This window comes from Pseudoliparis swirei, chromosome 11 (genome assembly GCF_029220125.1).
Source record: "Pseudoliparis swirei isolate HS2019 ecotype Mariana Trench chromosome 11, NWPU_hadal_v1, whole genome shotgun sequence".
Classification (NCBI taxonomy): Eukaryota; Metazoa; Chordata; class Actinopteri; order Perciformes; family Liparidae; genus Pseudoliparis; species Pseudoliparis swirei.
The window spans coordinates 10130631-10143918 of NC_079398.1; the positions used below are offsets into that span (position 1 = coordinate 10130631).

Genomic DNA, 13288 nt, shown 5'->3' on the forward strand with positions numbered 1-13288 from the left:
TGTCATCGAGGAGGCGTTCAGGTCCGTGGGAGAACCGGGACTCCATCTGCTGGTCACTCGGATCGGCCTCCGCGTGAAAGTGTACACAGCCTGGTGAATTACAAACTACAAAATGTATACAAAATATATACGAAATATATAGGAAAGCATAACCAAACGTTTAACAACCGTTTTTTCACGTACTCCTCGTGGCGGGAACGCAGATTAAATGGGTGAATTCACTTTTAATGGCATTCGCAAAGTGTTTCTAAAATAAGAAGAAACTCATTTAAATTGGTACCAAGTGAATAAAAACAGACTCAAGCTTCCTGTTAAATTGAATGGCAATATTTTTATTAAGTTAGGAAATCAACATATTTTAAGAAATTTAATTATATATACACTGGTTCTACTTTATGGATTTTTTCTTTTTAAAAAAGGACAAAAATAAGCTTGACACACCAAGCTGATACATGTTATACACTTTGCGTTTCAGATACCCATAAATAGTGATCTTGGTTTAAAATCATAATTACAAGTTCATGTCGACTGAGCGGGCGATGTGCAATAACCTCCCAGTATTTATTTGTTCACATCCAAGAAAAAAATTAAAATCAAGAACACCGTCACTGAACTGTTCTTAAATATCTGAAAACTACACTATAAAATACATGAAGCATATCTACCATGTGTTCCATGGGAAACAAAGAAAAGGCAACGGTATAAGAAATCATTTCTCATGAAATAGTGGTAAGCCTTCAAATTAACTTTCAAGCGATTTTCATTAAGGTCATGTACAGCAGGTAAAAGAGGCAGGTGTTCTCTGTTGTTTGTTTGTTTTGTTCAACCATCAAAGCAGTCAAGTCATTCTCACATTTTGCTACTTTTGTTCACAATATACAGAAAAACGGCATCGGTGCAAAACGCTTCAGTCAGAGCGGCGAGTGGCGGACGCCGCGGTAAACAACCCGCTGAGGTCCACAGAGCGGGAACGAGTGGAAACGTGTCGTTCGGTAAGCGGCCCGTCGTAATACAGGTCCAGTGTGTGGGTGACCCGCAGGGGGCGGGGCTTAGTGTACCTCTTTGTCCCGGCTCCTCTTGTCCTTCTCGTCCTGCAGGGCGGTGGCCAGCTTCTTGAGCAGCACCGACAGCACCTTGTCCAGCGGGTCCATCACGCCCCTCTGCAGCCACTTGGGGATGGTGGTGCGCGCGTGGTGGAAGCCCAGCTTCTGCAGGATGTAGTCCACGCCCACCGGGTCGATCTTGCGGCCCGTCCAGGAGATGAGCCTGAAGGGACGGAGAGACGCTCAGATGCTTTTCTTTTCTCTTCATGCAGGAAACACCGAAAATATATATATACATGTATATGTATATACATATATATATATATACATATTGTATCTGTATATAATACATATATATATTCTTTTTTATTGTATTCTTTATTTCAGAGACCAAGTTCCATATAAAAATAACAGACATACAACTATAAAAAAGAGAGAAAATGTGTATATACAGGACTATCTCAGAAAATTAGAATATTGTGATAAAGTTCTTTATTTTCTGTAATGCAATTAAAAAAACAAAAATGTCATGCATTCTGGATTCATTACAAATCAACTGAAATATTGCAAGCCTTTTATTCTTTTAATATTGCTGATTATGGCTTACAGCTTAAGAAAACTCAAATATCCTATTTCTAAATATTAGAATATCATGAAAAAGTATACTAGTAGGGTATTAAACAAATCACTTGAATCGTCTAATTAACTCGAAACACCTGGAAACACATTTTCAAATGTTTGATTTTGTTTTGCTGTTATAAATCTTTTTTTTTACTTGGTCTGAGGAAATATTCAAATTTTATGAGATAGGATTTTAGAGTTTTCTTAAGCTGTAAGCCATAATCAGCAATATTAAAAGAATAAAACTGCAATATTTCAGTTGATTTGTAATGAATCCAGAATGCATGACATTTTTGTTTTTTTAATTGCATTACAGAAAATAAAGAACTTTATCACAATATTCTAATTTTCTGAGAGTCCTGTATATATATGTATATATACACATATATATATACATATAAATATATACATATACACATATAAATATATATATACATATTATATATATACATACATATATACATACACACATATACAGGACTGTCTCAGAAAATTAGAATATTGTGATGAAGTTCTTTATTTTCTGTAATGCAATTAAAAACACAAAAATGTCATGCATTCTGGATTCATTACAAATCAACTGAAATATTGCAAGCCTTTTATTCTGATTTATTGCTGATTATGGCTTACAGCTTAAGAAAACTCAAATATCCTATCTCTAAATATTAGAATATCATGAAAAAGTATACTAGTAGGGTATTAAACAAATCACTTGAATTGTCTAATTAACTCGAAACACCTGCAAGGGTTTCCTGAGCCTTGACAAACACTCAGCTGTTATAAATCTTTTTTTTTACTTGGTCTGAGGAAATATTAAAATTTTATGAGATAGGATTTTAGAGTTTTCTTAAGCTGTAAGCCATAATCAGCAATATAAAAAAAAAAAAAGCTTGCAATATTTCAGTTGATTTGTAATGAATCCAGAATGCATGACATTTTTGTTTTTTTAATTGCATTACAGAAAATAAAGAACTTTATCACAATATTCTAATTTTCTGAGACAGTCCTGTATATACATATGTGTATATGTATATGTATATATGTGTGTTTATGTAAATATATAAATATATGTATGTACAGGCACATGCACAGATAGAGCCCTAGTGGTGCTCAAGCACCAGCCCTTTTGCCCTGGATGAGTAAAGTGCCCTTTTTGCTGGAGAAAATTTTTTTTTTATTCATCCGTATTTAAGAATACAAGTTACTCTCTCTGTCATCAAGTCCCACCAAATGTGTTTTGATATCCGACGGGGCATTTATTTGAGTTCTTGTGAGAATTTCACCCAAACATGCTCCGTGCCACTCACGAGCCCCCCCACCCCCCTCCTCCACTTGGTGCTCTGCTCGCGCAGTGCTCCTCGCGCCACACTAAACGGGTGCACCTCCTTCTCCTCTGACCCGCAGCATCAGACACACAGGTAATGACTGTTTGTCCCCTGACGTTGTTTGGTGATAAATTAACCACGCCAACATTAGCGCTGCTGAAAACATGACGTCACAACTGGTCCGACGTTTCCTAAGACAATACACATAAAACTCACGAAATCCGTGGTTTCACAGCCTTGTCCAGCTGTTGACTGACGTCATGTTTAATGAACAGATAGAGGGAGAGATATACAGGCAGGCATCTTCCTTGTGTTGTATAAATGCTATTGAGACAATTTCGAAAGTATGTTGAAATTATTAATTAATTTTATGATAAATGTCACAAGAATTCACAGCTATAAAATTGCAGCTAAACTATGAATGCTATTCTTGTACCAGATTGTTTTATGTGGTATGTTTCTCTTTGTTTTGTCTGTTCCAGTTTTACAAAGATCAATCTTGTATGAGCATTGCAGAGGGTGAAAAGAGTAAACGCAAGAAAAAACAACACTTGTAATAACTACTTACTAATCCAGTGTGAGGTCATGCCGGGAAATATCAGACTGAGGCTTTATAACTTTTTTACAGAGGTTTGATATTTCCCGGCATGACCGAGGTTAGTAAGTTGTTTATTATATGGCATTTTTGGCTCCTATTATTTTGTAAATAAAAACTAATTGTTAAAAGAAAAGAATTTCATTTTGTTTAGCTCTCATGTCCTCTCACGACACAATGTGTTTCAATTACTTGCTAACTTCAAGTTACAGCGATCAATATAAAAATAATTTTGCCGATGGGTGCCCTTTTTTGTGGTTTGAGCACCTGCCCCCCAAAATGTCTGTGCACGTGCCTGTGTATGTAGATATATATATGCATGTATATACACATATGTATGTGTATATATATGTATGTATACACTACCGTTCAAACGTTTGGGATCACCCAGACAATTTCGTGTCTTCCATGAAAAATCACACTTTTATTTATCAAATGAATATAAAATATAGTCAAGACATTGACAAGGTTAGAAATAATGATTAATATTTGAAGTATTAATTTTGTTCTACAAACTTCAAGCTCAAAGGAAGGCCAGTTGTATAGCTTATATCACCAGCATAACTGTTTTCAGCTGTGCTAACATAATTTTCTAATCAGATATTAGTCTTCTAAGGCGATTAGCAAACACAATGTACCATTAGAACACTGGAGTGATAGTTGATGGAAATGGGCCTCTATACACCTCTGGAGATATTTCATTAGAAACCAGACGTTTCCACCTAGAATCGTCATTTACCACATTAACAATGTAGAGAGTGTATTTCTGATTAATTTAATGTTATCTTTATTGAAAAAAAGTGCTTTTCTTTGAAAATAAAGTCATTTCTAAGTGATCCCAAACTTTTGAGCGGTAGTGTATATATATGCAGTTTAGGCACCCCTGAGGGCTGCATGATAATTTACTCTCTTCACCAAAAAAAAATCACAGTTGTGTAATATTCATTTTCTAGTTAACACACAGTGCTGGCTGGGAGAAGAAGAGATATTTAGTGTAGCAGTATTTAGTTGTGTGCAATTGTGACAAAGTTTGGGCACCCTTATCATTTTGTTGATTTGAATACCTGTACCTACTAAATCGCACTCGTTAAAGCTTTCATTCCAATAGAAGGTGCATCCAATCATTAGAAAAGTATTTAGTAGCCAATTGCAAGTTGTGCTTCTTTTCTTCTCCCTCTGAACTCTGGCAACATGGGGGCAACAGCAAAACAGCTCTGGATGATCTCAAAAAAAAAGATGGTCAGTAGTTGGTAAAAGGAAGAGGGAAAGTTATATCCGGAGGTTTTCAGCTATCAGTTTCACTGTGAGGGAATGTAAAAAATGGAGAGCAGGCAACAGTTCTTGTGTTAAGGCCCAGTGGCAGGCCCAGAAAAAAAAAAAAAGAGAGGAGGAAGGTGGGTGAGAAATGGTCAGGACAAACCTCAGAGACCTCCCAAAGACCAGAAAGACAATGCAGCTAAGGTCACAGATGGTGTCATTGTGCGCCACCATTCAGCGCACATTACTGGAACAGAACAGAGGGAGATGAGAGTGAAGAAGCCTGCGGAAGACTGCACACAAACAGGCAGGCCAGTGAGGTAAAACTACATTTGAACGCTCATTTGCTGTCCACGCTAGCACCCCATCAAACCTTACTGAACTGGAGATGTATTATGGAAGAATGGTCCAAAATACCTTCATCAATTCAGACACTCATCAGAAGCTAAGCTAGCGTCTCGGGCCTGTTTTTTTTGCAAAAAAGCATTTTTCTGTTGGGTGCCCAAAATTTATGCCTGTCTAATTCTCTTATGATGCATATATATTATTTTTTTCTCAAATAAACCTTATTTCACTGCTAAAATAAAATATGTGTCCCCATTATATATTATATATATGACAGTTCCTCTGATCCAAATGCCAAACAATTATAGATAGAAAATAATGGAATTATCAGGGTGCACAAACTTTTTGATTGTATATGTGTATATATATGCATACCTGCAAACACACACACACACACACACACACACACACACACACACACACACACACACACACACACACACACACACACACACACACACACACACACACACACACACACACACACACACACACACACACACACACACACACACAGCGGAGCGCCGCTGACCTGAGGGTGGGCTCCAGGTGCCACGTGTTGCACATGAACTCCCTCCAGTCCACCGTGGTGTAGTTGACGGCGTCGTCGTTCTTCCCGTCCGCGTCCTTGTCCGCCGAGCTGTCGTGGTGCGGCGCCGTGGGGCTCTTCTGGCCGGGCCGCGCCGAGAACATCCGCGGGTTTAACAGGGCTGTGGGAGGAGGGAGGAGAGGAGGCATGAAGGAAGCCGTTTTCTTTTTCTGTCTTTTCCTTTCTGACATGCCAATTCTCCAGAAACAACAACAACAACAACCAGCAGGCAGAACACAACAAACACCCGTTAACATCCCAGAGAGCCTCGTTCTGGACGTTCACATTCAAACACACATCTGCCTCGCTCCGATTTAATCGGACGAAGCTCGTGTCGTTATTCTTTTCTTCTCACTCTCGGATAAAAACAGTTTGTTTCAGTCCCCGCCCCCGACCGACGGGATGAGCGTAAAGGTGAAGCAACCTTTCTCCTTCTCCTTCAGGTAGGCCGACACCAGGTCGTGGAGGAACATGATGAGCTCGGCGTCCATGGTGACGCAGATGTGGTCCGTGAACTCCGTCACCACGCTGCACTCCACTTTGGGTTTGCTGTCGGAGTCTGGGGCGGACCGAAGGAGGAGAAGAAAGAAAACAAGACAATGAGGGACGAGACAATCCCTCGCTTCTCGTATTCCGACTCGATCGACACGACGCCGCCCCGCTACCTGCGAGAGAGGGCTCGTCGGGGTCCTGCACGTGAGTGGACTTGAAGTCCAGCTGCATCCTGGGAAGAGCGAAGATGGTCTCCGTCTCGTGGTTGTAGCTGGAGGAGCTGCGGAAGCTGCTCAGCAGGCTGGCGTTCTTGGCCGCCGCTGCGCCGTCCTCCTGGTTGTTGGCTTCCGCGTTCCTGAGCAGGTTGAGCTCTGAGAGGAGCGACAACAGTTCAGCTCCGTTAGGAACGCTCGGCAAAGCGACGCTACATTTCAGATAACAGGCGGAAAGGAAAGGCGGGCGGAGAGAAGCTCGCGCGGGGGAAGGCGGGTTTCTGTCGGAGCCGTCTGAAGCTGGGAGAAGTTTAAAGTTTGAGAAGACGGAACAATGAAGCAACCGTTTGCATTCCAGTTGCCACTTTAGATAACAGCAACTCTACAAAGCAAGACGACAGACACACGTCATTAAGGGCATTGCTCCAATGTGTGTGTGTTATTTCATCCACCAACGTTTACATCCATCAGTGTGTGTGTGTGTGTGGAGACGTGCAGCGTGTCTAATTAGGGATTCACAGGGTCGGTATCAGCTGAATACTGAGTCTCATGAAGGCCACATGAAAGGTTCTTTAAACTCTCGCCTGACGCAACATTGGAACACTTATTTTGGTTGATGCAATTAAATTAGATAGATTAGATATTTGCTTTATTAGTCCTAGTGGGGACATTTCAGGATCACAGCAGCGGGTGCACATTAAAGCATAAATAAACTAGAACGGGCACTCGGTAGAGCGCATACCTTCGCATATCACAAGATTGGGCATTGAATTATGAACATGTTGGCATTAGTTGCATGCCAATTGGATATAAATTGACCGTGCTATGGTAAAAAGAAGATTTTGACCTTTTCGTGACCTTGACCTTTGACCCGATCGATCCCAAAATCTAATCAAATGGTCCCCGGATAATAACCAATCATCCCACCAAATTTCATGCGATTCGGTTTAATACTTTTACGCACGCATACAAATACACGGCGATCAAAACATTACCGTCCGCATTTTCAATGCGAAGGTAAAAATAAAAACACAAAACACTAACAATACTAAATACTAATACGGAAATACTAAATATACAGAGGAAACTAAAATATATACAAAGTATATACACAAGGCTGTGGCCAACGGGAGTTTCCAGCAGCTTAAAGTGTCACATTTTAAAAAAAATCTGGTTTTATTTTAAATGTGTGGTCTCATTATAATATTCAGTGTTTCCATTTTAAATATGGGAAAAATAAATAAGATTTTTTTTTGTTGGGGTACTGGAACCAGTGTTGGGCATCCCTCTGTGTGATGACATCATGACACACAACAAATGGTTCACAGATGAAACCAGTACCTTCATTCCTCATGGCCGTGACGTAGTTGAACCATTCTTTGACCGTGGCGACGCCATGCGGCGGGTTTTCGTGGCGACGGCGGGTTATTTTGGTGATGGTGGCCATTGGACTTTCGAGTGCGCCGCACGGTTTGGTCACCATGGTGTTGTGACCCAGATGGAAGTCCAGCGTCTGGACGATGTAGGTGGAATCGTCTTTGGAGCCTGCGGCGGGACACAAAGCGAAGTGCGTCGTCAGAGCGCGGTGACCTCCGGCGCCAAATTCAAATTCTACCTGTCGCACGATGAAACGTTATTGGTTTTGGTCGCCTCACCGTCCTCCCAGATCTTCTGCGCCTCCGTCGAGAAGGCGATGTTGGGCTCCTCCAGGTGGAACAGGGCCCACGACTTGGAGCGGAAGTTGGGCCCGTGGAAGCAGGCCAGCGTCATGTGGTTGCCGTGGAGACTCATGGAACCGCCCAGCTGCACGGCGTCCTCCGGGAGGGGCATCTGGAAGAGGGAGATGTGGCAGCCGGCGATGACCTTCAGCACCCCGGGCCAGTGGCGGTGGTGGGCGGCGTCCATGTCTGTGTGACGAAGACGACGGTTAGGGGAAGCTGAGCCGGGAGTGAGGCGTGCGGCCAATAGGATCAGAGCATCGCGCTGATGGTTTTCTATCCTCGTGACCCCTCCCATCTTTTCTAAATGAATCGTTTGATTCCATTCACATGCCGAGCCGCCTCATCAACTGGGATACAAATCAATACCCCCCCCCCACCCACACACACACACACACACAGCTGTGTCTGAATAAGGGCGTCGCTTACAGAGCTCGGCGGAGCCTTTCTCGGCGATGATGACGGGGGTCTTGGGGGGCAGGTAGGGACCGGGCCCCCAGGTGGAGAGGGCCCGCTTGCTGGTGTCGAACTGCTGGGTGAAAAACTCCTGCAGCTTCATGCCGATCTTGATGAGGTCCGGCGTGGTGGAGCGCGAAATGATCACCTGGAAAATGTCCCACTGCAGATCTCCGAGGACGAAGATTTCGCTGGAAAGCCACGACGGGGAGGGGGAAGTGGGGGGGGGGGGGGGGGAGAAAAGATGGAGAGGGAGATTAAGATAAATGAGGATGTAAAAAAGGCAAGAAAGCAGAAGGTAATCCCCATCTACTTTGTCACGCTGGCTCTCCTGGTCGTTCAGAACGTCTAAAGAGCCGCGAGCCTCAAGCCAACGTGTGCCCGTATAAACTCAGCTGTGTTTTGTATGTTTGTGCCCAGGCGACTCAAACCGAGATAAGAACCGAGATAAGAACCGCGAGCGAAGCGATACCGGCGTTGACATTTCCCTGGGAGGGAAACCCACCTCCAGAACTCACTGCACCGTGAAACGCTCGTTAGTATTCTATCGCTCGCTCTGGACGTCTCTGCGCAGCGTCATCTCAAACCTTTTCTCCGATAGGCTGGTGTCCACCGTGCACAGGTTGACCTTCCACTCGTCCTGGAGCTGCAGGTCGGCGTTGCTGAACACGCCCATGAGGATGCTGGAGCCCATGTAGTCCACGCGCGCCTCCGTCGACCCCATGGTGATCTGGATCTTGTGGCTGGGTTGCTGGTTGGGGTGTTCGGAGATGTGGGCTGGAGGGCACACGGGCAATCGGTGAGCACGGCGACCTCAAGTGGACGCTTATAACCGTGTATACGTTTTGATTTTGGGGGATAGAAAATAGGGATTATTTAAACTAATTTCAGGACTAGAAACATCCCAGCGGGGGTTCGTCCTCCGGAGAGAGGAGGCGGAGCTAATGCAAGGGACACTTTCTTTAACTGACTTTTGCCTTTCCCCCCCCGTCTCCCGTAGCGTTGTAATTAAATGGTTACAAACTGAATTTGTTTCTATATTTATAGTAAATATAGCAAAAATATATATTTATAACAATGCAAAAGGGCAGTGAACGCTCTGCTACGTAGTTGGAATATCAAAGATACTAAACTAAATAAATACTCTCACTTTTTTTCCAAAGTCAAAGTTTGCAGGGAGAATGTTAACATATTTTAATATTTGGTAGAGTTTTAAACATTTTAACTGCCTCATTCCAAACATATCATCATACTGGAAGTGCTTTTTTCAATTCGGACCTGAAATTTGTATTTTTTGTTTGTTTGTCATCTTCATTCACTTGTACCCAGTAACATATATACTGACATGTACACATCTGAACAAAAGAAAAACATGTTTAAAAAAGTAAAAAGGTAAACATTATTAAAATAGCCCTAGTGGTTGCAGAGATACAGCCTTTTTAGTTTGGGTATACAATTTTCGGAGCAGAGGCCTAAAAAAAGCTTGGTGCTTAAAAGGTTAATAATACCTTCCATAAAAAAAAATGTATGCAAAATAAAAACACATTTATAATATACACATACAGGACTGTCTCAGAAAATTAGAATATTGTGATAAAGTTCTTTATTTTCTGTAATGCAATTAAAAAAACAAAAATGTCATGCATTCTGGATTCATTACAAATCAACTGAAATATTGCAAGCCTTTTATTCTTTTAATATTGCTGATTATGGCTTACAGCTTAAGAAAACTCTAAAATCCTATCTCATAAAATTTTAATATTTCCTCAGACCAAGTAAAAAAAAGATTTATAACAGCAAAACAAAATCAAACATTTGAAAATGTGTTTCCAGGTGTTTCGAGTTAATTAGACGATTCAAGTGATTTGTTTAATACCCTACTAGTATACTTTTTCATGATATTCTAATATTTAGAGATAGGATATTTGAGTTTTCTTAAGCTGTAAGCCATAATCAGCAATATTAAAAGAATAAAAGGCTTGCAATATTTCAGTTGATTTGTAATGAATCCAGAATGCATGACATTTTTGTTTTTTTTAATTGCATTACAGAAAATAAAGAACTTTATCACAATATTCTAATTTTCTGAGACAGTCCTGTATATCAGCTCATTTAGCCACCAAATGAAACACATGAGATGAAGTACAGATTCACGCAGTAAAGAGAGCGGGGGATGTCAACGTGTTTTTAGCGGCGCTGCACAGCTGACCCGGGCTCAGGGTCCACGTCCCGGAGCCGCTGACGAGCAGCAGGCGCCGGTGAAGGCGGAGCGCTCCGGTTACTCACAGACCATCTCCAGGGTGTTCACGTCGATGTTGCCGCCCACCACGCCGCCTTTGGAGTCCAGCTTGGAGCGTCCGAGGCCGACGGACATGCTGATCTCTCGGTCGCGGTTGCTGCCGACCGACAGACGTCCCTGACTCTTCAACCCGCTGGTGGTCCAGCTGTGGGGGAGGAGGGGGGGGGGGTCACAAACACAAACTGTGAGCTCTCCTGAGACGCTGCTGACTAACGCAGGAGTGATGCATCGCCTTGGCGAATGTTGAAAAAGTTAAAAACGCGCCAGTGTGAGTGAATTAACTCGCTTTATTTGATCATTTTTGTGCACAAAACAATAAAAACCTGGGAAAAAGTTTAAAAGGGGTCGAGTGCTACTTTTTTTCTTCGAAATGAGAGAAGAAAAAATTAGAAAATCACACAAGCTGTTCATCGAGCTGAATTGTTTTTAAAACTGTCCAAGTGGAACATCTTAAAGGTCGGAGAGCTCAACATTATGGGGGGGGGGGGCTTAAAGGAGCGTCCCGAAAGGTTTTAGAAGACCTCATGGACCTAATTGTGTAAAGGATCACAACACAAGAGGAAGAGGACATTTACTACCTCAAAGAAACGAAGAAGAAGACTTAAAATATATCGACTCTACGACAGATCGGAGACACGACTCTTGCTTTAAACACCTAAATAATATAGAATAAAATAGAATATCCTGAATAATTTAAACTAGAGTTGGAGGCCTTGTATGCCCTGACTTGGCGAGGAGGAAGCAGGGTTCCAGAGGAATGCCACCCCGCCCAGCCTCGGCTCCCGTTGTGTCGTCTTCGTTAATGATTCAGCGCGACCGCTCTGCGAGTCAGACGGAACCGCGGCGAGGGCAGGTCGTAACGACCGCTCGCCACCGACGGAGGGTTAGACGGAGTAAGTGGGCGTCGAAGGAGCGCCAGGATATCAGCGTGGCGGCAAGGAGGCGGAAGACTTCAGCACATGTACATCAATGTTACGGACGCGATCCGCCTCCAGCGGTCGGGTGCCATGGATACGACGACAGCGGCAGGCGGAGTCGCCTCCGCGCTGAGGCTGGGAGGCGATTCTGAGCGAGAGCGAGCGGACGTATCTACACGAGCCCACAGGGCTGAACCGCCGCTGTCTGTTTATGCAGAACTAGTTCTGAACTGTTGCATCATGGGGTATTTTTTGCAGACAGGGTTACGAGGAGTAACTCTTCATATAAAGTTGGGATGTTGCCCGATACATCAGCTTATTTCTCATCAGCACTAATCGCATGAGATTTACCTTCAATTCATGTGATCCTAGATTAAATATTATATTAAAGAAATGACTTTAGAGTTAGATGGTAAGCTTGATATTATTGTCTGTACAGCAATGACCAGAAAACTCACTAATTAGGCTCGACTTAGCTATGCTAAGCTAACCATCCCCTGGAGGTAGCTTCATATTTATCCTTTAAATTTATTTAAATGTATTTATTTATTCGCACAAGAAAAGAAAAACAGTACAAATGGAACATTATTAAAAGACACAGAAATGAGTGCAGGTGAGGACAGAAGCCCACAGGGCTTAAGTACGAGCTGCTTCCAGGCTCTATGCTAAGCTAACCATCCCCTGGAGGTAGCTTCATATTTATCATTTAAACACGAGTCGTATCCATCTTGCCCGCCTCAGCTGGATCTTACAGATTAAAATGGTGCCTTAAAGAAGATAACGAAACTATTTATTATATAACAGTGTCAGGGCTCTCAAGTTTTGAAGACAGGCAAGCGTGAGATTTCCATCAGCAGCCGATACAGCTGACCGTTGCGCGCGCCGAAAAGAGTTGTTGACGGGGGGGGGGGGGGTGCTAGTGACTCTTTCTACTCTGAGAAAAGTTGTTGATGGGGGGGGGGGGGGGTGCTAGTGACTATTTTTTTGCTCCATCCCAATGCGCGCAGACCGGCGTCGGAGCTCTGCAGCGGAACAATCGATCGGCGTATGAGCACCCCTGCATTCAAGCATTAAATAGCCGAGAGGTTTTTTCAGCGTGAGGAATTCGATGTGTGGCGGGAGTGCGTGAGATAAGACCGAAATGCGTGAGTCTCACGCTCAATGCGTGAGACTTGAGAGCCCTGCAGTGTTCAGACCTCTTGCCCTGCAGTGTCGGTGGGTGCAGAAACTCACGTGTTGTTCCCCATGACGTTGCTCATGTTCATCTGGACGGTGAGCTGCTTCAAGTTGATGGCGAACACCACCAGCGTCTCCCACGGCGCCCCCTGCTGGCCCGCCGCCTTCCCGTTCTTGCTGAAGGACGGGGTGGACGTCTTGGTCACCGAGTCTGAATGAACGGCGGTTATCAGAAGAGGCGTT

At 43.2% G+C, this 13288-nt stretch overlaps 1 protein-coding gene across 10 annotated transcripts in view; it reads right to left on the reverse strand.

Moving 5' to 3' along the window:
* Nucleotides 1-311: 311 nt before the first annotated feature.
* kiaa1109 (KIAA1109 ortholog) overlaps nucleotides 312-13288 on the reverse strand; it is an 81178-nt gene continuing 68201 nt past the window's right edge. For all 10 annotated transcript variants that reach the window (XM_056426697.1, XM_056426704.1, XM_056426703.1 and 7 more), the window contains 10 exons: nucleotides 13103-13256; nucleotides 10940-11097; nucleotides 9241-9430; nucleotides 8627-8844; nucleotides 8135-8386; nucleotides 7821-8024; nucleotides 6441-6638; nucleotides 6200-6334; nucleotides 5719-5896; nucleotides 312-1266 (listed from right to left, as the gene is read on the reverse strand). In XM_056426697.1, coding sequence (XP_056282672.1) covers nucleotides 1050-1266; nucleotides 5719-5896; nucleotides 6200-6334; nucleotides 6441-6638; nucleotides 7821-8024; nucleotides 8135-8386; nucleotides 8627-8844; nucleotides 9241-9430; nucleotides 10940-11097; nucleotides 13103-13256 — 1904 coding nt within the window. In that variant the 3' untranslated portion in view covers nucleotides 312-1049. The remainder of the gene's footprint in view (nucleotides 1267-5718; nucleotides 5897-6199; nucleotides 6335-6440; nucleotides 6639-7820; nucleotides 8025-8134; nucleotides 8387-8626; nucleotides 8845-9240; nucleotides 9431-10939; nucleotides 11098-13102; nucleotides 13257-13288) is intronic.